Source organism: Trachypithecus francoisi, unplaced genomic scaffold (genome assembly GCF_009764315.1).
Source record: "Trachypithecus francoisi isolate TF-2019V2 unplaced genomic scaffold, Tfra_2.0 Contig01566, whole genome shotgun sequence".
NCBI lineage: Eukaryota > Metazoa > Chordata > Mammalia > Primates > Cercopithecidae > Trachypithecus > Trachypithecus francoisi.
The window spans coordinates 362,189-388,883 of record NW_022681441.1 but is presented as its reverse complement, the minus strand read 5'-3'; the positions used below and the strand labels follow the sequence as shown (position 1 = coordinate 388,883).

Genomic DNA, 26,695 nt, shown 5'->3' with positions numbered 1-26,695 from the left:
GATGGTTGATGGTGTTATTTTTGTTCCCCACAAATGTGGATGTTTAAAATAGTGCTTTATTCAATCGGCATAAGTGACACATAGACTATGTATAGTGGTGGAACTGGGCCTGGCAGGTGACAAGGGTCAGATCTCACCAAAATCAAGCATCATGGTTCTCCACTGATAGTACCCAAGGAATCAGCTCTGAGGATGGCCAGCACAGACCCCCATCTTAAGCGGACTGGCAAATTTGCTTGCACAACTACCGAATTGTCTGAAATGGAGGTACCTCAGAGCCAGTGAACTGGGATTTTGGCTTCATTTCCATGGGTCATGCCAGTGGGTCACATTTCCTCTCTGAATCTCCCTCCAAGCTGCACTGTACTCTTAAAGGGTAAGTGTATTTGTTATTCTTTTGCTTTTTGACTCAGTGCCCTGCAGGCCTGGAATTCAGCCAGTGTAACTGAATCATGAGGCTGCAGCTCAGGCTATATTTAATTGGAGGTTTATTGTCTTGCCATGGTTCCACAAGTTTAGGGATCTTTTTTCAGATTGATTAAGGCACTGTAGGGATTTGAAGTAGTGTCAATTTTGGCTCCATGTGCCCTTTTTAGTGACTATAATGAAAAGTTTACTTAAAGTGTTAAGTTTAGTTCTTTGAAAATTGCCCTTTTATAATTTGAGTCACCATAGTAAGGATTCCAGGAGAGATCCTTTTGAATCAAACAGGTCATGTTTCATAAAGTGTAACTTTGGGGGAAAAGGGATGGAATATTCTATTCCTATGAAAAGTTTTACTACCAAAACTCATCTGATTTGGCTCTCCAAAGAAAAAGAAATGCATAGATTTTGAGGCGAATATAAAGCTACCATATGTACCAGGGAGACTTTGAAATATTTCCAGAGTGTCCTTAATTCATTTGAAATGCGTGAAAATTTTGAATTTTATTTAAGAACAAGTGGGGGGAACCATTTAATCAAAAACTTGAGAGTGAAAGATGGCTGTGAGGAAAGAATAATCTCATACTTGCTAGACATCGCTATAATAGATTACATAGAACATTTGGCTGATTTGAATTAGAACCCACATGCCTCCTCCACCCCCAACCTTCTCTTTTCATCTCATTAGAGCCTCTTCTTTTTACCCTCAAGTGTGGTTTCGATATGACTAGGGAATGGACACTAAAAATATTTCTGGAATGACGTGACCCTCTCTCGCCCCATCCAGGAAAGGGACAAGGCTTCACAAGAAACAGCACATGCTTTCCTTTCATTTCTGGGAGTCCCGGGGTCAACCTACAGATGCTGCTTCTTCCGTGGCCGATGGCATTCAGACTCCTCGCTGCTGCCGATGGTGCCAGGCAAACAACTGGACAGGACAGCTCAGCTACAGAACACTGGCCACAGTCTCGGCCAGAGCAGCAGCCCCCCAGCCACAGACCACCTCCACCGCCCCATCCAGGAGCCTTCCCACCTCCCTCAGGCTTGCTGCGGCCCCGCCACAGGGGCTGAAGAACTGGGAGGTGGTGGCAGCAGTGGCAGCTGTACCTACAGCCTTGGGGCCAGTCTGGACACGTGGGACCCTGCTTCGGGCAACTCTGCAGCCCCTCCGGGGCCGGAGACGGACCCAAGACTTCCCCAGTGCTCACCATTGTCTTTTCCTGTCGCTGAAACCTGGGCAAGGGCTCATAATGGAAGCTGCCCCTCCTGAGCTGAATTCGAAAGCAAGACAGGCGGAGGTGGGGGACGGGGTGAGCAGTGCTCAAGACAGCCAGGAGCCCAAGCAGCAGCTGTGGCCACTTCCCAAGCCTTCAGCCTCCTCCCAGCGAGAAGCGAAATACGTGGAGATGTGCGCTTCAGCTGAAGTCCAGAGGGAGAGCCCCCGGACCATGAAACTTACCCTGGGGCACTGCCCTGGGGATCAGAGGGCCTCTAGGAGCCCAAAGGAGAAAGCCCAAGAAGAACCCAGCAGTCAAAAGTGCAAGACTCCAAGCCCCCAGAGCAATCCTGCCTCCTCCGAACTCTCTAGATCCCAGCACTCTGCCTCTGAAGAGGGTGGCAACTTCTCATCTTCCTCATCCTCCTCCCCGATGAACAAAGCAGAAGAGGATGGCGTTTCCAAAATGGAGGACTCCACTACACCCACAGGGGCTCTGGCCACCTCCTCTTCATCCTTAGGCTTTGAGAGTGAGAGTGGTGAGAGTGAAGGTTGCCAGCCCGTGGGAGGAGGAGAGAAAATATCAGGAGGAGGGGGAGGAGGAGGAAAAGGAGGAGGGGGAGGAGGGGCAGGGGATGGAACAGAGTGCAGGGACATTATTGCCAAGTCCCAGGGTAGCAGGGACCCCCCCAAAGTTGAAGAGGCTCACTACATCACCACCCATGAGATCCAGCTGAGTGAGGTGGAACAGGACATGGATTTTGACGTGGGACTGGCCTCCCGCTGGGATTTCGAGGACAACAACGTGATCTACTCATTCGTGGATTATGCTTCCTTTGGTGGCAGCGACGAGACCCCAGGGGACACCACCAGTCTGACCGAAGAGGACGACGACAACAGCTGCTACCTCAGCACCACTCCCAGCACCAACACCACCCGGACGCCCAGCCCTACCAGCAGCGACCTGGCCCGCCCCAATGCAGGCCACAGTGGCCGCGACACCAGCAGCACGGAAGTGGGCAGCGGCCCCTCTGACAGTGGCCCCACTCCCCCACCCACTGGGCCTGGCACTGCCCCCCTGACTGAGGCCTTGCCCGAGACCCCGGAGGCAGCTTCAGGGGCAGTAGCCGCCGCCGCAAGCAGCTGTGGGAGTGCAGCAAGCCAGATCCTCCTATCAATCAAACCGGCTTCCCGGGCTATAAATGAGCCTAGCAACGTGCGTGCAAAGCAAAACATTATTTATGCTGCCAAGCATGAAGGCGACATGAGCCTCCGCGTCTCTACAGCTGCTGAACACAATTCAAGTTCTCTGAAGCAAAACCCGGCTGCAGCAGTGGCTCAGGACCATGCAAAGAAATTCATTGCTGTCCCTGCTCGCCTGCAAACCAGGTGCGGGGCCATCCGGGCGAAGGAGCTGGTGGACTACTCCAGTGGAGCCTCCAGTGCGGTGAGCGAACTGGACGATGCGGACAAAGAGGTGCGTAACCTGACCTCCCGGGCCTTCCGGAGCCTGGCTTACCCCTACTTTGAGGCTCTGAACATCAGCTCCCGGGAGTCCTCCGCCACACTCTCCGAAGTGGGCTTTGGGCGCTGGTCAACTTTCCTGGACTTAAAATGTGGGGGTGTTGGGGCCAGGGTGGAGCAGAGCCTCCTCAGGAGCAGTGCAGCCTCTGTGGCTGCAGGTCTGAGGAAGGGCAGTGGGGCCCGGGCCACTGCCGACCAGCTCTACATCCAGTCCAAGAAGTCTCAGACCAAGGCCTTGGAGTTCGTGGTTAGCAAAGTGGAGGGGGAAATCAAACATGTGGAGACGCCCCTGTGTTTCCAGAAGCAGGTCCAGACGGGCTCCCGCGTCGTTACCCTTTTGGAGCCCCTGAATGTACGCAGTGAGAGCAAAGCCAGCTCGGGCCCTGGGCCTGGCAGGACCACCAAAGGCCCCGGCAAGGGTCCGGGGTCGTCATACACGGACGACGGCTCCGAGACCTCGGAGGGCAGCAAGCCAGCCTCCCGCGCTGATGGCCCCCAGAAGTCCAAGTTCGCCTCCAGTCTGCTAAAAAATGTCATTTCCAAGAAGATGCAGCGGGAACACGAATTCAAAATGGAGAGGGGAGAAGTCACGGATACATCCCACCACCTCGCAGGCACCTCCAAGGAGACAGAGGGCGCCCCCGGGAGCGAGAGGCAGCGAGAGAGGGGCCTGCAGAGGCAGAGCTCTCGTCACTCCGAGGTCGGCTCCGAGTACACCGTGGTCAGCGTGTCCGACGCGGGCGGGGAGGGGTCCGTGGCAGGCTCCAAATCCCCGGTCTTCAAAGCCAGTACTCCTCGCGAGCGGAGCGCAGGCCCTAGCCGGAATTTCACTGATGGACACACAGAAGTGTGTGAAATTAAAAAGAGTGCCTCAGAGACTGTCAAGGGCATCTTCCTCCGCAGTCAGAACAGTGCGTTCCGGTCATGGAAGGAGAAAGAGGCCGAGAAGCGGGAGGAGCAAGCCCCTATCGGGAAGCTGAAGCTGCCCAAAGGAGGCGACTGGCGGGCTGATCTCGGGGAGATTTCTGCCAGCAAGAACACCATCATGTCACGCCTCTTTGTCCCCAACATCCAGCAGACATCCAAAGACAAGCAGCCGGGGAAGCAGGCCACCAAGTATCCTGCTGCTCTGGCCACTTCCACGGCGGTGATCAGACCCAAGGCTCCCGAAATCAAGATCCGGCTGGGGAGTGTGCAGCAGCCGAGCTCAGACTTCAACATTGCCAAGTTGCTCACGCCCAAGCTGGCAGGTGGCAGCGCCTCTAACCTGTTCAAGACCATTGAGGACAATAGCAGGGCACAGCAGAAACTCTTCCGCGGGGACAACCTAGAAAAAGTGCCCCATTTCCAGGTGAGAGACATCAGAGACAAGTCCAAGGCTCAAGGCCCCCTCCACCAGGTGAGAGATGTCAGGAAACTAATTAAAGGGTCAGGGGATAGCAGTGACAAGGGCAGTGTTACCCCAGAGCAGGGGCTGACTGGACCCAAATCCAGGCAGCTGTCTGCAGCAGCTGGCGGATCTGGATCCCTGTCTCCCATGGTGATTACATGCCAGGCTGTAGTGAACCAGAGGGAAGACAGCATGGACCGAGAGCCCAGGGAGAGCATGGGCAAAGGGGGCAGCAGCAGAGTCTTGAATTCCTCCTCCCCAGAAGGGACAGTCCTGGTTCACAGGGCATCTGGCAGGCTGCCTGTGGCTACCATTGCCCCCAATAAGCCCGAGCAGGGCTCATACCTGCCTGTGCTCAAGATTGTCTCCAAGGCTTCCACCCAGAAGACTCCAGAGAAGCTCAAGGAGGAGGAGGTAAAGGAGGAAGGGAAAGCTACAAAGCCAGCCCGGAATGCCCTGGAGAAGCTGACTGCAGCCGTGAGGTCCATGGAAGAGCTGTACAGCTTCAACAGGAATGAGTGGAAGCGCAAAAGCGACCCCTTGCCTATGATGATGGACAGCCACGTGCTGTCACTCATTGCCAGTGAGGAGAGGGAAGGGGTAGTGGGTGCTGAGGGAGACCACGACAAGCTGTCCAAACGGCTTGGTGAGGTGGAAGAACGGGGCACAGGAAACAAAGCTGGTGTGGTCCTGCGAGGGGCCCCCATAGAACGTCTGCAGCGGAGAAACTCCAACCCCAGCACTGAGAGTGTGTCTGCCAGGGCAGCGGCCTTTGAGAACCTGGCCAGGGAAAGACCCCGATCTCTCTATATTCCCCAAGTTCACAAGGATGTGGAGAGAACACAACCCCTGCAGCCCCTCCCACCACTCCCCAGCAACCGGAACGTGTTCACTGTAAGTGCCAGCAGCATCCAGAAAACTGGGGGTGTCGCTGGCAAGTTCCCACAAGGGCCTTCTCCAGAGAGTCCTTCAGCGGCTAAGGGCGTCAAATCGCAGGGACTCCGGTCCCTCAAGATCCCTCCAGCCACCCGGACACCTCCTGATGAGGTGACCAACAGGAAAAGTGGCAGCAATTTGGAGAAGAGCAACAGTGACTGTGAGAATTACCTGACCATCCCTCTTAAAGGAAACTCTGCTGCAGGGGAATTTCTTAGCAGGCCTGGGGTTTCCAGGGAGGGGCCCCCCAACTCCTCAGCTGCCACTCTCTGTAGTTTACCCCCACTGAGTGCCCGCAGTCAGGTCCCCAGTAGCTCCAAAGGCTCTCAAGTTAGTGGAACCAGCCGACCAGCTTGGCGTACCAAACCTGAAAACCCCCGGGAGACAGCTGCCCCCCAAGGGCCCCAGAGCCCTGAGCATCCCCCCACCACCATCTACCACCAGCCTCCACTGCCCTTCACTCTACAGGGGGCCCAGCCCCAGGTCCTCTGCTTCTCCCCACCCAGCATGCCTGCCCCTGCACCTGCAGGCTCAGCTCCAGTTCCCACAGACCCCTTCCAGCAGCCACAGCCTCAACAGACCCAGCGTAAGATGCTCCTGGATGTGACAACTGGCCAGTACTATCTGGTGGACACACCGGTACAGCCCATGACCCGGAGACTGTTTGACCCTGAGACAGGGCAGTATGTGGATGTGCCTATGACCTCCCAGCAGCAGGCTGTGGCTCCCATGTCCATCCCTGTGCCTCCCTTGGCCCTGAGTCCTGGGGCTTACGGACCTACTTACATGATTTACCCTGGGTTTCTGCCCACCGTGCTGCCCACAAATGCCCTGCAGCCCACACCAATTGCTCGTACTCCAGGAGGCGGTGAGCTCTCCCCAATGGCGGCCGAGCCTTCCAGCAAAGAGGCAGCTGCAGCGTTCACTGAGGCCCCATACTTCATGGCTTCTGGTCAGTCTCCAGCCTCCTCATCCTCCTCAGCCCCAGCAGCCACATCTCAACTTGTAGGGGCCAAGGGCTTTGCCCAGCTGCATGGCAAGCCTGTCATCAGCATTACTTCGCAGCCCCTGGGGCCACGAATCATTGCTCCCCCTTCCTTTGATGGCACCACCATGAGCTTTGTGGTAGAACACAGATGATGGGCAGCCACCAGGAAGTGGAATGAAACACTCCTGGTAAGTGAATTTCACTTTGATAATCAGGTTTACGAGAGTAAGAACAATAATTTTTTTGTTTGTGTTTGAAGTAAGAGATTTACAACAAAGGAGGCTGTCTCTAAAAATGGATGTTTTGAGAGAATAGAGTAAAACCACATCCAATTTACAAAGGGGATAATTTTGCCAGGATTCTCCCCTCTCTCCAGGCTTCAGTCCCCAAGGTCAGCCTTTGCCCTTTGACCTCTTCAGATTGCCTGAGTGTTTTTTCCCACCTGAGAGTAGAAGGGAAGTGAACCTTGGGTCTGTCCCTTTGGTCTGTGGTAAATGTTGTCAGGGCAAAGAAATGAAAATCCAGCTTGGATTTTGTGGAGTGAGCCTCACTCTGTTTGTGACAGCCCTAGGGACAGGAGGCACTGAACATCCTAGGAGGTCATTGCAAAACCCTTCAATCTGTTTGCTCCCCAGAAGTATGGAGAAGCAAAGACAGATGTTTCTTGTAGGAACATTTTCTAAAATCTGCAAAAAAGCTTCTTTCTCCTCTTGTATCTTCCTTTTGAAATTGCTTATAAAAGCGGCTGTATGTTTTAAGCTCTTGTTTTTCAGTTTTCAGATAATCAGAACACATTCTTGGGATGAGTTCAAGGTCTTTAATGTGTCTTACACATACACACACACACACACACACTTTGATTTCTATGGAGAATTCTGGAGCTGCAGTTACTCCTTGCTTGAATGGAGTTGCTGTGTTTAATCCAGTCCTGTTCAGACTGAATACATTATGCTTTGCTGCTAATCCCCACAAGACTATTATTTTCATGTCTGCATTCTTTCTTCAGAAAAGAATCAACTTCCACACCTACCCCCAGGTAAAGGAAATCAGAGTAAATAGATTCCTGACACCTAAGTTAATCCAAATGTCCAAACAGGAATTCCTGGAAATACAGTACATGGAACTTGATAGGAAGAGGGAGCTTTACTTGTTCAAACTGGGACACTTCAGGTCAAACACATGACAGGGCAAAGACACCTTCAGATACGAGCGTAAAGGTGTCAGAACTGTGTGGGGACAAACTTGTCCCTTACACTCCTGTTCTCTTCAGATGGGGAAAGGGTGATATTATAAATGCTTCTAGAACTTTCAGTCTTTGGTAAGATCATATTCTGAACTAAAAAAAAAAAGAAGAGAAATCCTATTTATGCTTCCATAATAAAAAATAAGTTATTTCTCTCTTCTCTGTTATAACTGAAAAGGAACAGGAATATTGTTGCTTTGTGCAATGAAAGAGCCTTCATTCTGGAGTTAACGATCATTGGATTTTGGAGTCACACAGCTTCTCACCAGCTGTGTGATGTTGGGCATTACAAGCTTTTTAGCATTCATGTGTCATCTCTAGTGGGGGCAATAATATCTAACCCTAAACACGCATCTAAATATCAGATGATATAACAGTGTACTGCAAGCTAAAAATTTTGTTCAAATTAAGGGATTGTTACTGAATATTATTACACTTATTGGACTGTAAGACAATATTAGGCATTGTTTAAAAAACCCTTAAACCTTTCTGTAAGAATTCAGTTGAAAGCACAAGCCTCATTTTAGCTGCAATCTAGAAATACATTATTTAAATTCTTCCTCTGGGAGAGTCTGCAACAGGCACTGTGTGATGATAACATATAAAGAGGGGAGGGAGAAAAGTAAAGACAAATAAGTCATATTTTGTTTAGTGTAGAAAATTAAAAAAAATATTCAATATGCATGGGTAGGAAACTCAGAATTAGATAATTAGTTTCGCAGAAGGAAAAGAGTAGCCTATAGGCAAAAGTGTTTTAATTACTTAGACAGGTGGTGTGTTTACCTAGGACTGTTTGGGACCAGCTAATGCTACGAGACCTTTGTGCAAGCTGTGGAGGTACAGAAGCAAGGGGAAGGGAGGACAGGGAAGAGAGGGAGGATTGGGCACACACTTGCACAGTATCCTCTTAAGCAGCTGCCTTTGGCCTTTCGCCTGTCTGTTGAGTCTAGAGAGATTAGACTTGGGGTTGTTTCCAATAGACACAGATATGCATTAGAGTTTTTAGCATTTGGGACTTGAATGGTGATATTTGAAAATTTTTCCCTTTTTGAAAGCACGACCTTTATTTTAGTAAATAAAGCCCTAAAGATAGACAGAAAGGCCAAATCTGGTTGGCAACTAAAGATTAGCTTTTTGTATGTAGGCAAAAGTTGACTTAGCCAAATTGAACTAATGAATTAAAAATTTTTCAAAATTCACGTTTTTGAACATTCAATACCACCCTCCAAAGAAAAGCCAGATGGATTTTTTTTTTAAGTGTGTAATTCTTCTCCTTGTGTAAAAAATTATAAGTACTGTTCAGATATTTCAAGATGCTCATATAGATGGTCAGTGTGAGAAATCTTGAAAGGTGATTTCAGGTCAAAATTTCCTTTAAAAACCAGACTTATTGCAGATATTTGTTTTGAGGTAGGGTGGGTTTATGTGCCCTTTTCAAATGAGAATTTATGTAAATGATTTTTATCTGACCACAATATTTCACAGAGAAGAAAACTGGAACTTAGAAAGAAATGGTTTGCTGAGGTCCCCAGAGAATGAGATAACCAGGATGTTTAGAACCAGCTCTTAACTCCTGGGCGACACCATGCTCCCTGCAGACCACTCTATGTTCCTTGGTGTGATGCATGGAGCAAAAAAGAGACAGTAAAGAAGGTATAATGAGCTCTGAACTGGCAGCAAGGACACCCGGGATCTGCTCTGTGGTGGCATTTGGCTATTAACCATCTGTGTTTCCATTTGCCTCTCTGGACATTTGTAAAATGAATGTTTCAACAAAATGCACTAATTCAACAAGCATGAATTACATGCCTACATTCCACCAGCCACTGTGTACTCCCTGTTGGGGCCGTAAACCCACATACGGATAACACAAATTAGGGGCTTACACTCCAGCAGGAGACAAACTTGTACACACAAAACTATAAAACAAGTGTTCAAGAACTGTCATAACCTTTAAGATTCCTTCCAGTTCAAATAATAAGTATTTCATCATCTATTTTTAGCACCACATTGCAACAGGGAGCTTCACTTTTTTTCCTTCCCGTATATATTTGGACATAAACAGCTGCTGTTATCTTTTTCTGATTATTCTCTTATAAATGTTCCCTTATTAAAAAAATTTTTATAGGTGAGTTTTTCTCACTTCTCTTCCATCCTGTGGTCAATATTCTAGTATTTCTCAGATTTTGCCATGCCACACCACATCTAAAAAGATAATAATATTATTCATTTTATTATTATTTAGGACTCCGATCTCACATTGTGATTAATGGACAAGGCTGTGTACCACCTGGGACCCAACTGCTCAGATGGCTACAGCAGTAACCCAATTGCAACACACCAGTGTACTAGGCACACCAGCTGCAAAACTTCACCACTTTCTTTTTCGTTGTTGTTAGGCCTTTTTGTCTGTCTATTTTGGTTTTTAATGTTCCCTCTCCACATGATCTTTGAAAACTTTTTAATGAGTTTTTTTTTTTTTTTAGATTTCTGTTATTCGAGGCACATGGCTATATTTTTCTCTTCCTGACATACTCTCCTGCCCATCCACTTAGATGCTATATTTTTGTTTTAAGATTTTAATTGAGACTTGATACTAAATACCATTTACAAGGGCATAAAGATAAAATAAATATGTAATATTAATAAAAGAAAACTTTCATTGGCACAAGTAGTGGATATCAGCCTAAGGGAACAGCAATTATTTTGTTTCATTTTTATGTCCTTTTTCTCTTTTTACTGTAAGCCTTTGTTTCTTCATTTCTCCCTGTGTTTCATGTTGCTCCTGCATTGTTGGTCTTTCTTTTCTATTTACTTCCTCAGAGTTATTTCTACCCCCTGTATAGGGCCCCATGCATCAGCAACTGAAGTAGGAAGAGCAAGGGCTGGATTCAGGGAGAGCTGTTTTATTATTCTAAGGGGTCCCTAGACTGGTCCTTAGATTGTCAAACCCAGTCTCTTTGTACTAAAATTCCAAGAGGAAATTGGCACATAGAGAGGTTAAGTGACCCTTCCTTAGTCACAGAACTGGGACTCAAAACCTAAATATTCCATGCCAGATATTCCATGCCAAATATTCTTTTCCTTTTTTAGAGGTGGAGTCACTACATTGCCCAGGCTGGAGTGCAGTGGTGCACAGGCACTTTCTTCTTGCTGTCCATTTCTCCTTTTCCTTTTCTCCCTAAGGCCACTTTTCTTTGATGGAGTTACTTCCAGGTGTCTGTCCCACTAGTCTCTCTTTTTCCCGTTGCCATTTACTTGAGAGTTTATTTTCTGTCCTTTGCTTTTTTATTTTTGCAACTTGTTCCTTATTGTGGTTTCTCATTTTCCATTCACTTCAACTTGATTTAGTTCAACGTGCCACCACCTTGCTTCTTCCCTTTTCCTCACTTTTTTCGTAGTTTGTTTTTTATCACAGATTAGACCGCTTAAAGGGTAGGACTGGGTGGGTTCTCCAGCTCACCTGAATGTTCTTAAAGCACTGTACTTGCAGCCCAGGCAAGTCATCTGAGGGACAGGAACTTTGCTGCCCCAGCGCATGCAGGCCAGGTAGCTAATCTGCAGGCTATAACCTAGACATTTTATTTTCACTTCATTCCATAATTACCTTCATGAATTGATTCGTTTATTTCTATTTTCCCCACTAACTTGGTAGTGACTTCCTCTCCCAATTATTGTATATAGCTGCTGTTTTGTTTTATCTTCTTAATGTATTTTTTTGTTTTTGCCTTTTCTTTTCTCCCTTTCCCTTTAATTGCAATGTGGCTTTCCTCTAGCTTACTATTTCATACCTTTCTTCACAATTCCACTGCCTTTATATTTTCTTTTTTAACTTACCTAAAAATTAATAAAAAATGAAAAGTAATAGCTAGTGTGTATTAATCATTTAGTATATACCAAGACTTAACATCATTGAATTTCTAACACAGGTAGGTACTATTTTTGATCTCTGTTTGACAAATTAAACAGTAACTTGTCCCACATCAACAGCTATTGAAATCCAGGCACTTGGAGCTCCATGCCCGTTCTCTTTTAGATCACCCCCTTGTTCATCTATTTGTCTTATTCTCTGCTTTCTGGTCTCAGTTCTTTGTTGTAAATTGTCCCTCTTCCCTTATCTGTTCTTTGTGTCAGGACTTTCCCACTACCTAACTTCTCCAAAATTTTTCAGCCCTTGCATTTTTCCTCTCGGCCACATCAGTCCGCTAAAGGGTTAATTATATGAAACATTAAAGTTGTTGTGGATGGATGAAGAGAACACAGTTGGCATTTGACTGGCTGCCCTGCTGCTGATTTTCCAAACTTCTGTTTCATTCAGAGGAAATAGAATCTTCTGGCCATTTTACTGCCGTGGAGTGTGTGTGTGTGTGTGTGTGTGTGTGTGTGTGTGTGTGTGTTGTGGTTTGGGGGAAAGGGCAAGGAAAGGGAATAAAGTAAGAAACTGACCCTGAATCTGTCAGTGTTCAGCATATACTAAAACTCTATGTGTGCTTTTCATTTTATTAAAAAACTAGCTGTCCTTAGAACACTGTATGCCCCAAAAAGAAACCTGAGCCAGCTTAAGGACTCCTAGGAGCTGTGGCTCCCAGCGGTGGGAGAATTTTTGTTTATGTAAAGCAGAAGAATGTGGGCTATAAAGGTAAGGGTGAAGTCTTCTTGGATACCAGTGAATTAAAGCATTTTAGTTAAAGGGGAGCTGTGTGACTTTTACTAAAGCACAAGTATGTGTGCCTTGAAGTCAGGCAACCCCAACTCAGATTCTAATACTGTTACTTACTAGTCTAAGTAACTAGTCTTACTTACTAGTCACAGTGTAGTCCAGGCAAGTGACTTGCTGTCACTGAGCCTCATTTTCCTCATCTATTAAATGGGGTACATTTCGGGAGAGTAGTGAGGACTGAATTACAAAACCATGACAGAAGACAGCACATATATATGGCATGTAGTAAGTGTTCAAGCTCCCTCATAAATGCCTCAGAATCCCCTTATCTTCTCAGGGCCCCTCACCAGAGCAGAAAATCAGCTCTTATCAATGCAGACTCCCAGGGTAAGCATCATGGACCTGTGCCCAGGATTGCTCTGTATTTCCCCCAACCGGAGGCAGTGCCCACAGCTCTGCAGTCCTCTCTGAGCTAGCTGGCTGATCTCTCAGAGCAGGCCAGTTGGCTGTGTGTCAGGGTACTCTAGTATCCCCCAAGGCCTTCCAGAATGTTATACAACTCTGAGCATAGCTTGCCAGCTGTGTCTGGTGATTTTCCCCTCTGTCTGGGCACAGGCCGGCATGGAGAAAGGGAAAATCTGACCCAGGATCCCTGTTGAACTCTGTCATGTGTTCTGGTCCTAAAACCGTGGGAAGTCATCCAGTTAAACTCCCTGGTGACACAGTGTAGTCATCCTGCATCTTTACTGACTTCTTCATGATCCATTCTACTGCAGTAAATGTTTGTGTGGCCTCTGACAGGTTAGCTATATTGGCGATTTTTATTACTTTTTCTTTAACAGGAATTGGGAGCAACTTTACTAATTCTCAATTTCAGACCAAATTCCTCTGAAATTAGTGTAAGCAGAAGCGATATTCTGTGAATATCCAAAAAGGCAGTATCTATACTATCAATCCCTAAATATGATCCTGGTAGATTGATTAACCAGATTTCTCCTTCATTTCTCAGACTATTACCATCCTATAGTGCAATCTCTCTCTTGACTGTTTCTTTCTTTTCTGTCTCTCTGTCTCCCCTCAATGTCTTCTCACTGCTTAAGGAGTCTTTGCAAACCTTGCCTTGTGATAGGACTCAGCCAGAGTTGTTGTCAAATCCTTGGATCCACTTGAAATGATTCTTCTGAGTCTCATATTTTCTTTTCTCCCTCTTGTAATTAAATTTTATTTTCCTATTGCTGCTTTTGATCTCCTAAGGTAGAAAAACTTACATTCAGCAAATGAGGGGTCTCCAAATTCACAACAGTCCCTTTCATCTTGCAGGTCATTCCTCAATATAAAATACAACACAATAAAATAAACATGGAGTATATACATATGAGCTTACAAAATTATTCTTATGGACTTCTTTTTTAAAACACATATTTAAACAGGTTTGTTTCTAGATAACAGAATTAAAATGTCCCTTGCCTTGCTACTCCGAGTGCATGTAATTGGCTAGATAGCTGTTATTTGATACTTTTTGGAGGTTATTTTTCGCATGAGTCTTCTTAATCCCTAACAAATATTACCTGTAGGCCACTCTATTTCTGTTTTCATAATATTGTGTTCAAATATTAACTCCCAAATGTTAAAAAAAAAAAAGCTTATTTAGGCAAAGTTCTGGTAGATATGCTAGAACTTATGTGGAGATAGAGAGAAAAGGCTAACTTTCAGTAAGCTTTTGAACATGTCAATGCCGTTCTAGATTGATAGTTAGGTTCTAATCAGTACATCTTATTTTAAACAAAATGTACTATGTGAATTTTGACATAATTTAAGTACTAGTCATTTGCTTTATAAGAATTCTCAGTATAGAGTTTACTCATTTAATAAGATTAATAACTAAATTTCAAATATTTCCATTTAGCTTAAATATTTCTGAATGCTAATATTAGAAATATATCTATTATATTATTTTATCTTTGCTATGAATGATTTCAGTGAAAATGAACATTTAACTTTAAAGTCATTTTTGAAGAGTTGATTAGATTTGATTCAAGTTCCAGTTGGAGCAATTTCTCGAAGTTGGCATAATGTTCAATAAGTTCATAAACATATTTGCCAAGCACGTTTTAAAATGTTAACTTCATTATTAACATTGAAATTAGCCAAACAGTTAAATAAAATGTATTTTAATATTTTTCTTGTTTCGTAAAAGTGAAATTTGCTTTTAGAACTAAAAATGTTTTCCTTGACTATGTTTTTTTTTAATTTTTTTATTTTATAGGAGCAAGACAAAAAGATGGACTATTCTTCTTTAATCTGGAATTTGCATTGTAATAGCACTAAGAATTAATTCATCTGAAAAACTTCTTCCACATGTGTTATTCTTAATTTTTGCTTCTTATAAGCCAAGTGTGTAAGTTTCTACATTTTTCTGAACAACCCTCTTAAGGCAGTTTTTATTTTAATTTTATTAAGTTGATTGAATGGTTGCATTGCTTCCCTTTATGACTATTTCTTTTTATACTTCAACACAGGATATAAACTTTCTATTCACCTCCTTTCCCCCTATACTTGTGACTAGACAAACAATTCCTTTGTTCCCATTGTTCAGTCAAAACATGCAACAGAATGGGATTGATTCTGTTGTGAACCAAGCTAGCAAATCAGTAATTTGGATCACGAATCTCCTTATAGGTTCTTGGAATATATCAAGACTAGCTGGCTGAGTTGTAGTACATATTTAAGTTTTCAATATGGTGGTCTGCTCTTTGAATAATATATCAGCCAAACCTACCCATTCTCTTGGTTATGCTCTATGTGTTATTTTATTAGGTTTGGCATGATTTCAAATGTGATTGTGAAAAATGGTGATTTTAATGTTTGTGCTTTATTTTATTTTTCCCATTTGTACAATGCCACGACACTATTTGTTGCCTTAAAATAGAATAGCTTGAAATACTGGAAAGCCAATGATTGCATCTAAAGTACTTAGTCTCAGAAAGGTATAAAATATCTATTTTCCTTTAAGAATCCAACTATTTTTGTGGGTGTATAGCATTTTTCTTTTCTTCAATAATTCCCTCCATAGTTGCATACTCATGTCTCTCATAGATTTTTTTGGAGTTTAAAGAGTGACCCTTTGGGGCAGTAAAGTAGAATACGGCACTAATTCAGTGGCTCTGATTCACTCCAGCCGTAGCCTTGCTGTCCCAATAACAGTAACCTAGAGTTACAGCACTTGCTCCTTATGAGGCAGGTTTGAAGAGATGTCAAGAATCCAAATCATGGAATCTTTTATCGACATTCAGTACTGTCTCAGTTGTAACCCAATTCTGAAGGCTATTTGAGTGAGTGTTTGCAGTGAGTCTTGAAGACTGGAAGATTTGATTGAACAGATAAATATTTAGCTTGCCATAATAAGTGTATCGATATATACTTGGCAAATGTTACATTGAAATATTACTTAATTACTTTTTAAAGGAATAATTTGAAGTGTTTCCCAGGCTTCTTTTTTTTTTTTTTTTGAGAATCTCCCTTTATTTACCAATTTGTTTAAAGATAAAGCATTCTGGTAATGTTTTTAATGCCCTATTATTATTTTAATCATCAGCAATATTTTATTTCTGCTTAAAATTCCTTCATAAGCCACAGAGTTTTATGCTACTCATGACAAAAAGTGTGAGTAAAAAACTATGAGACTGAGTTTTGTATGATTTATATAATCTTGTTACTTTGTAGTTATGCTTCCCATCTCAGACTCTTAAAAAAAACTTAATTTAACTTTCAGGGTCTTCCTTTAAGGGATCTTACTCTGAAAAAAACTTCTCTTGGGTATAGGGAAAGGTTTGAGGCAGGAATAGTCAACTCTGATCATGATTCAATTGCTTGTTGTGCTGATGAGCTATGAAATGAAGCTATAGACTTTATGAGACATGAAATACGAAACATAGTCTCTATGTATAAAAAAGATGCCCTTGTGCCAAATTCAAGAAAAAGATATTTCTTTATCATAGAGGTCTTCTTACCCAGGCATATCAATCAATTCCCCCCAGAACGTACTGAAGTTTTCTCCACTGGGGAACAAATCTTACAGCATCAGAGCTTCCTCGTTTTCAGAAGAGATTGGTTGGGTATAAGGTAACTTAGTATTGACCCAAGAAAGTAGAATCCCTTTCAGAAATCTTTACACTTATTTTACTGAAAGCAGCACCAAGAAACCTCCAGTATTTGAATACACCTGGTGAAACGTACATAGAATTTGGGTGGATAGTACCAAACTTGTTAAGACTGGTTTAAAGCCAAATGTGACTTTCAGGAAAAACCAGTGGCCGTGTTGAGTAGTGACCGCTTGCTCACCAACTCTTCAAAAAGAGAAACAACTCCTTCCCTAGAAAATGTGGTAGAGTTGAGGGTTTGGGGCCCATAATCTATGTATCAGTGTTTCTCGCCAGCAGATTTGAGTTTTAAATTCTCACATTGAGGTAAATTAGGACACAAACTAAGGAAAGAAAGAAAAAGCTTTTCATGTGTTTGTGCTATACAAGACACTTCACCTTTTAGGAAGCTGCCAAGGACACAGTGATGTCGAAGTGGTTAAAAACGCAACTTTTACATCATGTTCTATTAATATCACGTCATCTATTGATAATTTTATGGTTCTCTATTTCACCAAATCATACAAAGCTGCTAGGCCATTCACTACCTCCAGTGATAGGAAAAAATATTTTCACAGGCATGAGGTAAATCTCAATCTTTATTTTTATTGTTTTGTCATTTCTTGAGGTTGCATGAATATTTGAATGAAGTAATATACCCTTCCTTTTATAATTCAAGTGGAATCAAACAAGAGTCTATGAAGCCTTCTGACCCATAAAACTATTACTCTAATGATGTCCCTTTAGCTACTGAACTTCCTTTTTATTTTTTATTACTATAATACCATTAGTAAAACATTTCCTAAATAGTGCCTTGAACTTGAATCTAATCAGATTTGCAGAGTCTGGCTTTTATAATATCCTCTTAGGGTTGTATGTGTGGCTCAGTTTTCCAGAAGGGCCTCTTTTTATTCTTGATAAAATGGTCATATTTGAAATATGTCCCATTTCAATCGTTTCTGGAAAACTGAACACATTTGTAACCATATAAAAATTGAATTCACCAGAATGTATTTTTTTTAAAAGTACTCACTGAAATTGCCCTCAGGATTAAGTGAAGGCCCAGATATGTAGGTAATGCCATAGCAGATAGGCTCTCTATATGTCCATTTATCATGGAATAAATAAGCTAAAGCAAATTACACTTTATATCTTTATAACAAATCTCAACTATTGACACGCATTTCTAATACATCCTTATGTCACTGGAAATATCTGATGATATAAATTCCTTTTTCTTATTTTCAAATTTGACATGATCATCTTTACCTCTTAAAAAGATACATCTTAATTGTTTTCATACTTCATAGAAATCAAAGTCTGTGTTTGCTACAAATTGAATGCTCACATTACCTGAAATAATATTTTGGACTGCAGGACAGGACAGTATTGATTCCTAAGTAGATTGACTATAATCTCATGATAAGTATGTATATGTGCATGGGAAAACAACATTCAACAATAGTCTTTGTGTTTAAAAACTATCATGGTATACATTTACTTATGTGGTGCTTGAGGAGTTTCATTCTACAGTTTACAAGGTGTAGGTTTGCACCCCAAATTCTCAGGGTATGCTATTTCACCCAAATACTTGAAAGAAAAAGGTGCCCTGTATTTTATCAGTACTGTTGAGGTGGACATTTTTTGTGTAAGTTTGTTTGAGAAAACTGCTTATAAAAATCAAATTCACAAAATATGTTAGGCTTTCACATAATTTCTAAGGAGATATATGTAGAAATAAGATATATATTATCAAGAGACTGCTTATATATTCTTAACTAACTTCTGGGTCCTAAGTAGACCTCACAGGTGCATAAAATCGTTAATAAAGCATGTAGCACTTGCTAATTGGTGCCTTAAGCTTGAATCTAATCAGAATTGCAGACTCTGGTCCTCTGGGGTAAAAAACATGTCCATCTGTGGCACGTGTGAGTACTAGGCCCAGAGGAGGAGTCTGAAAATTGAACTCCTTAGTATGTCCTGTGTCTCAGAAGAGAACTGAATGTACAGAGCAGCGTTTGTAAGCTGTTAACATTCAGTATTTCATGTTGCAACTAGAACACATTAGATTTATTCCTGTTTAATTCATCATGGTGCAGAATAAAACACACACACATCTGATTTGATTTCTTTTTCGTTTTTTAAGTTTCATAATTGCTTTTTATGGCTAGTGTTAATGGCAAGAAGTCCTTCCCAGGGCTCCCTGAATAACCTACTATACCTGTATCCACAGCAGGTGATGCTTTCTTTTTAATCCCCACTTTGAAGACATGTGTTTCTGTATTTACACATAAATTATACTATTGTATAGTAAAGACAGCAGTGGTTGAAAAGAATGTGAACACTGTAGACGTTATGTTGGAAAAGAGGAGAGTAAATTGTGTGATTAATGGGGAAGGATATTGGATAATGTTGTACCCCGGACTATGAAAAAAGCTGGTGGTAAATGGGAAGAATGTGAAATTTTAAACTGCTCTCAACATAGGAATCTTGGTGGAAAAGGTTCCTACCAGAGGTCTGATATGATTCAATTGTAGAATGCAATGAACTTGGCCAAGGGAACTTTGAATCCAGCCAAAGGGACTTTGAATCTCAGCAGCTCTGAGAATCACATTTTCAGTGCATTGAATATGGAGTAAACTATTTAGACAAGGATTCTGTGAGACTAGCCTACTTACCTTTAATTGCCAGCATTTGTAAATGATTGTGCAATCTTGTGTAAAGGTCTTTTAACTGTTTTGGAAAAAAAAAGTTTTATTGTTTTTTTTTCCCAGTAAAAATTACTTCAAAGAAAAAACGCATTGTCTGTCTTTATTTTAACTCAAAAAACAAGCTGTGGATAGTTTTATTTTCTTCTACTTTAAATCCTTCATTTAATTAAAATACTCTATTAGTATTTCACATCCAGGTACTATTCATTTTCTATTGCTGTGGTAACAAATGACCACAACTTTAGTGGCTTAAGACAACATAAATTTATGATCTTACAGCTCTGGCTGTCTGAAGTCTGGTACTGATTTTTGCCTATACCCAGAGTATTTTACTTCCTGTACCCAAAGTATTTTGGCCAACCTAAGGAGTCTGATCTCAGCTCATTAAGTAGCATTGTGAGGAACACCTCCCAAGGTGCTGACACTCCACTGACACCAGAGAGCAACACAGACAACCTATGTGCCTGAGAGTCCACACTGGGACCCCAGAAAGTAATGTGGCCATCCCTCTCAGAAACTACACATCAGAGACATACATTTTGGAAATCTACTGCACAGTGAAGATTAATGCTGTAATATGTCCCTTAAATAATCCACTAGTCAGGTGAGATCACTATAAACCTTAAGATTAAGGACCCAAAACACTTGAACATATATTCCACAAAGACAAACATCCAGGATTCCTCACATCTGTCTAGTGGTTGGGGAATATAAAGCAAGAAAGGAAATTAAGGGCAGTTTCAGATCTTATATGTCACCTCTGAGTCACCTCTGGCTTCCGGGTCTTGTTTCTAATGAATTCTCAAACTACAGTCTCCACTTTGCATCAAGTGTGCGCCATTTTTCTCTGCATTGCATTGCCCTGCCAGCCTTCATTGCAGCATGCTCACCCAATCCTGAGTATTTCAGAAACAGGGACTGTATGTGTGGCAGGATTTGGCTGAAGGTTTACCGTAACTCGATGGAGATTAGCAGGTAGTTCATAATATGGCAGGCAACTGCATTAGCATACACCTTAAATCTGAACCACTGGCATTCCTATTCTTAAATAGCCCCATGCCATCTCTGGCACAATGTCATTTTCACTGGTAGCTGAGTTTATTTGTGCTCCAGATACTCTCCTAATTGCTAGAGCCCTCTCTTTCTTCCATCCTCCACTTCCTCTGCTCCCTAGATTTCTGACTCCCAATCCTCCATGTTTCTGTAATTTCTTGTATAAAGCAATTTACCTATCTAATGAATCCCTACTGATGCAGACCCACTACACTATATCCAGAAGATCTTACTTTCATAAACAAGCATGCCCATTGTTCTAGCAATGTATTGCTGAGAAACAATCTACCTCAAAACTTAGTGGCTAAAAACAACAAAAATTCTTCATTTAGCTCATGAATCTGCAATTCAGGCAGGGCTCAGCATGGCAGGTTTGGCTGTGATTCACATAGTATCAGTCTAGGAATGGGAGAATCCACTTCCAAGACGGCATACTCACATGACTGGCAAGTTGATGCTAGTTGTCAGCTGGAAGCTTAGCTAGGCCCAAAAGAAAAGGGTCTTGATTCCTTTTCATTTGGGCATCTTTCTGCTTGGGCTTCCTCAAAATATGGTGACTGGGTTTCAACAGTAAGTATCCCAGAGACAGGGGGCAGACAGTGCCAGTTTCTTAAGACCTATTTCAGAAACTGACAGCAGCACTTTCATCATCTATTTGACAAGAAATCACAGAACCCAGATTCAATGTACAGGAACATAAATTCTACTTCTCAATGGATAGAGTGCTGAAGAACTGGGGGACATGCTTTAAAAGCACCATACTCATTAAGGGGTGTTTTTAAACAGCTATTTTTTTAAAAGGAATTCTAAAGTCAGTTCTTAGATCAGTATCATCTCTGTGAAATAAGTTTAGTAATAGCACTACTATTAACAGTATATAAAATACTATCATTTGTGTGTGTATGTATATAATATACACAAACACAATATATTTAACAGTATTGCAATATAACATATTATATTTATGATATATGTATTATTATAATGAGAAAATTATGAAATAATATGTATCACTCGCAGCTTATAGTTAGCATTCAAGAAACATTAACTGCTATAATACACCTCTCCATTATAGCACTTCTTCTGAAAACTTCAAATTCACTGTTATACAGTGTACTTAAAAATACTCAATCATTTATTGGGATTCCTTGTATGCATTATATTTATAAATATAAAGAAATGGACAAATGGTCTTATGTGGTCTTATGATTGTCATTGTCTTTCTTCATTCCTAGCTCAAGTTTCTCTAGAACAGGGCTCTCGAAGTGTGGTCTCCATATCAACAGCGTGGGAAACTTCACCTGTTTTCAATGCAAATCCTTAGGCCACCTTACACCCGTTAAATCAGAAATGGACAGGGAGTGGTGAGAAGCTGCAATCTATATTTTAACAAGCCCTCCAGGTGGTTCTCATGCAAATTTGGGAACCGCTTCTCTGGAACATCATGGCCTGGCAACACAGTTTGGTCACCTTCCTGGACGGCAGCAAGACTGATATTCCTGAGTAGAAAACTCTTCTCTTGACCCATTATATTAGTGTACTAGTCCCCAGTGAGATATTTTCTCTCCAATGCTCATTTTCTTTGATGACTTTTAACAATGGGGACAATAAATGCCTGTCTCGGGGTTTTTGTGAATATTTTATAAAGAAATCTTAAAAAATACTGTTTTCCTTCCATATTGGTACAATTAATCTAGCCTTTATTTTTTGACCCTTTATCTTTTTTTTTTTTCTTTTGAGGGAAGTGTCAGAGTACCAGGGCATGAGGGGAGAGTAAATTGATTTGCTATGGAGGCTCTAACAGAAATCTACCCACTTCAAATGGCACCTTGGCCATCCTGAAGAACAGTTTAAGTTATGGATGCTCTTAGCATCCATAGGGAATAGCTCAGTGGTAATTGAACACAGACTATACACTGCACGGAGGATACTGAGGATATACACATAGCGCTGAGTTTGAGAAGCTCACACTTTATTTAGAAAGATATTTACATAAGTAATCTTAAAGTAAAACTTCTAAAAAATAATGGCATAAGGCAACAGAGAAAGGCAGTCACCCACGTTGGTTTGGTTAATTTCCAGTTGGGTTGTATATTTAATAAGCGTACATGGGAAGCAGGTGTCTCCATAGCTGGCAGATTCTATGTGCAGGAAATGTAATAGGAGCTAGGCTTGGTAAGATTATTTGGGCAGAAGGGAAGGGAGAAGGCAAGAACAGAGAAACAAACAGCTAAGGGTAAGGTCTGTTTGGGACAGTGCATATTTCAGGGGCAGGAAAGGTGACATTCATGAAGAGTCATGCATAGGAGACGGGAATGAAGTGTGGAATGTGAGTGTGAGGAGAGAATCGAATTCTAGTCTTAGGAGCTCAGACTGGATCTTGCCATAGGTAGCAGACTCCTCTAGAGTTAAATCTTTCAGAGTTAAATCCAGACTCTGCCTTTCACCAGCCGTGAGACGTTGACAAGTCACTGAATCTCTCTGTGTTTTGATTCTTCCTAAACAAATCAAGTGTATAATAATAGTTCCTACTTGGTAGGGTTGTTATGAGAAGGAATTGATTTAATGCCTGTAAAGGGCCTAGAGCAGTACATGACACTTAACAAATGTAATATAGGCCGGGCGCGGTGGCTCAAGCCTGTAATCCCAGCACTTTGGGAGGCCGAGACGGGCGGATCACGAGGTCAGGAGATCGAGACCATCCTGGCTAACACGGTGAAACCCCGTCTCTACTAAAAATACAAAAACTAGCCGGGCGAGGTGGCGGGCGCCTGTAGTCCCAGCTACTCGGGAGGCTGAGGCAGGAGAATGGAGGGAACCCGGGAGGCGGAGCTTGCAGTGAGCTGAGATCTGGCCACTGCACTCCAGTCCGGGCGACAGAGCGAGACTCCGCCTCAAAAAAAAAACAAAACAAAACAAAAAAACAAATGTAATATAAAATGTTTGCTAAATAATAAAGGTGGAGAAAACTTTGTTTAGGCATGTTAAGTAATGTTAATTATTGGAATTGTCTGCTCATCTAACAAGTGCTTTGTATTTACCGTAACTCTTTCAGATCTCATTAAAGATCGAACGTCTGCTTCCTTTTTTTTTTTTTTTTTTTTTGACAGAGTCTCACTCAGGCTGGAGTGTAGAGTTCAGTGGCATGATCTTGGCTCACGGCAACCTCCACCTTCTGGGTTCAAGCGATTCTCTTGTCTCAGCCTCCCAAGTAGCTGGGATTACAGGCGCCCACCACCCTGCAAGTTTTTGTATTTTGAGAAGAGACGAGGTTTCACCATTTGAGAAATATATGAGAGCGTCTCTACCTTTAAGCATCTCTGTGTATCTTGGCAATTTGAAAGATTCATTGCACCCTGAAATTTTACTCCATAACTGTTTACATGGTTAATCTTCAGGCAAACTGAGTGGGAGAAGTGTTTTAAAAAGATAGGTACCCCCAAACCAAATAGCATTGACTGATTTTCACTAACAAAAGAAATCAGTTAGTTTATAACTAAAGCCTATTCTGGAAAGAGAATGTCCACACTTTTACATGTAATCCTAGATGATTATGGCAGGAATCTTTCTATTAAAAATAGAAGGGTGAAAATAGTTTACAGATTTACATCATGTTCCAGTTAACTATGAATAAATTAAGCTTTTATGAATAGGAAGGTAGCAAAGGATTACTAACATCATTCTAGACTAACTATAATCCCAAGATAGGAGGCAAATGATTAGCTAATATAACTCCATCAGTGGAATTTTTATCAATCTAAATATTCATCTTCTTTTCTACTCTCATCAAATATAATTGCAATTTTTACAGCAGGCTCTGTGAGACTGCAGATTATTTCTCTGTACACTCAAGCTGAAGACCAACAGACCTGACCCTATGCTGGGGTCTTAGATGTCGTGGACAGTAATGGAAGCTGATAAACAGTTAAAGTAAAATAGCAGTTGGTTAAGTAGCAGCTGGGGTTGAAGTAAAGGAACCATGTAGCCTAATTCAAATATCACCTCCTCAATGATGTTTTCTTTATCTTTTTTCTCTTTATGCTCCATTAGGATTTTGAATATGTTTCTTCTACACTTGTTTTATTGAACTAAATTATTTTTAGTTGTATTGCTTCCCTCACTTCACTGAGTTTCTTGAGATAAAAGCAGCATATCTTGCCTTTAAAAAAAAAAACAAAAAACTAACACGTTTCTTGATTCTAACAGATGTTCCATATTGCATAAGACAAATGATTAAATAAATTAACAAGTTGTAGAGAAGGACTCATCATATAAGCTTGGCTGGATTTATTTCATTTTCCCCTCCACCCTGCTCTTGACTATTTCTACCTGCTTTGTATATAGTTTGGATTAATAGGGCACTATTGCCCTCTGGCTCCTGGCTGGTTCAGCTAAGGGGTACCATCAACAGAAGACAGAGAGATGAAAGAAAGTGAAAACAGAGTTTCCCTAGTTTCCACCCAGTGGAGATGGTGAGGGTGGATGCATTCCTCTACCCAAGGCCACAGCTCCACACAGTTTATATCCCATGGGTGCCAATAACCACTCCCTCCATTGACTTTTTGGGATCCCTGTTGTTAGAAGCCTCAAGGAGCTACATCATCCCTTGTGGCTTTTTTATATCCTACCCACATCTTTATGGAGTTTATTGAGCTCTCCTCAAATTACCCAGTTTCAGTTTCATGCAAAAACCCTATTTCTTACAGGGGCCTTGACATGGAAGGAGAAACTGATGTTAAGGAAGATGAAGACTGAGAATAGGTAGAAGTTTAAACATAGATATGACATTCAGCTCAAGTCCTAAAGAAGAATGACTGAGCTGGAGTGATGTCTTCTGGTATTTTCTTTCCTCTCAAAAATCCTATCCATTTTACTTATGATGTAGAGTTCTTTTAAGATTTTCTCCAGAAACTTTCTACTAGAACTTTCTTATTTTGTGGATGAATTTTAGATTCATTCCATGCCCCCTGGTGAAAAGACTTATTCTTTCCTCTTGGTAATTATCATATTTACAGAGGACAAAAGCAAAAAAAAAAAAAAAAAACTGCAAAGAAAGGATCAGTGAAATCTGAGGTCAATTTAGGTATGCAGAGAAATGGATGAAAGTCATGTTTTTAGAAAATGGAAGAATAATTTTTTATAATGTGAAAGTAGTGTTTTCATGATGAGTAAACAAACAAAACTGGTTGCCATTCCAAAACTTATGATGTTCATGGATGAAAGTCCAGCAAATAGATTCACTCCATTGAGTCAGAACACAAAATGTTGCTTTACTCAGAAATTGTATAAGACTGCACATGAAAAGTTAATATTAATGAGTACTTATTAAATGCTTGTTATGTACCAGGAACTTGCTTATTACCTTACTTCATCCTCGCAACAACCTATGAGGTGCTGCTCATATTCCCAATGTGGAAGCTGAGAGGTTTGAAGGTTTATCTAGCAGCAGTAAGAACAAGAGGTGAGATTTCACGTATGCAGGAGTGTCTTACTCCAAATCTCCTCACTGCTGCAACCCCCTGCCTCCCACCTTCCTGGAATCTGCATGGGAAAGATTTTCATGCCATTCTGCACCAATTCTGGAGAGTTAGAGAGAAAATGACTACTATGCTCTCCAACTACCTGTAAGGAGGAGGTAGAAATAAAGTGCAAACAAACTCCTTTTTATTAAAACTAATCAGTTATAAGATATTGCTCACTACATCTCCAAAATTAAAAATATTAACCAAATGCTACCAAGTATGTGCTGGGCAGTATGCTTCACATGCATAATCTCCACGAATCCTTAAAACAACACAGTGAAATAGAGATTATAATACCCATTTTGGAAATGGCAGATAGGTTGAGTCCCATGCCCAAGATCCAGCAGGTAGTGGAACTGGATTTCTAAGCCAGGCCTCCCTGTCCTATTCCCTTTGTCTCCACACTTCCTTCTGGGGGAGGACTAAGTTGACAAGGAACACTGAAGCTTCGACCAGTCTGAATCTCAAACATATTCTTAGTGCTGAGAAAGGCACCTCAAGTTGTGTATCTCTTCTCTGTGCAGTCGGGCATCTAGACTATCTTGAAAGTGTTTTAAACGTTCAAATAAGCTTGTATTAATTTTCAAGCACAGCAGAACTTACAGTACTTCATATTCATAAGTTCTCCATCTATGGATAGATTCAACTAACTGAGAATCAAACATATACAGAAAAAAAATTTATGAAGTTTCAAAAAGCGAAATTTGAATTTGCCCCACATTGACTACTGAGTTGAAGCCACGTGAATGAAGTGATGTTTAGACATTTTATTAGGTATTATAAGTAATCTAGAGATGCTTTAAAGCATATGCAAGCACGTGTAGGTTATATGCAAATACTATGCCATTTTATGTAAGGGATTGAGCATCTACAGATTTTAGTATCCACAG

General features: G+C 41.9%; 1 protein-coding gene across 1 annotated transcript; it reads left to right on the top strand.

The window, feature by feature from the left end:
* Positions 1-202: 202 nt before the first annotated feature.
* Positions 203-19,316, top strand: CUNH4orf54 (chromosome unknown C4orf54 homolog). The gene is made up of 3 exons (XM_033178215.1): positions 203-376; positions 1,211-6,665; positions 14,647-19,316. The coding sequence occupies exons 1-2, from the start codon at positions 309-311 to the stop codon at positions 6,627-6,629; spliced, it is 5,487 nt and encodes a 1,828-aa protein (XP_033034106.1). The 5' UTR covers positions 203-308; the 3' UTR covers positions 6,630-6,665; positions 14,647-19,316.
* Positions 19,317-26,695: the final 7,379 nt, after the last annotated feature.

Excerpts from the sequence above, each read along its gene's own strand:
- CUNH4orf54 (XM_033178215.1), top strand. The coding sequence starts at position 309 with ATGGGTCATGCCAGTGGGTCACATTTCCTCTCTGAATCTCCCTCCAAG. Across the intron at positions 377-1,210 it reads CTGCACTGTACTCTTAAAGG|GAAAGGGACAAGGCTTCACA; the intron begins GTAAGTGTATTT and ends CGCCCCATCCAG.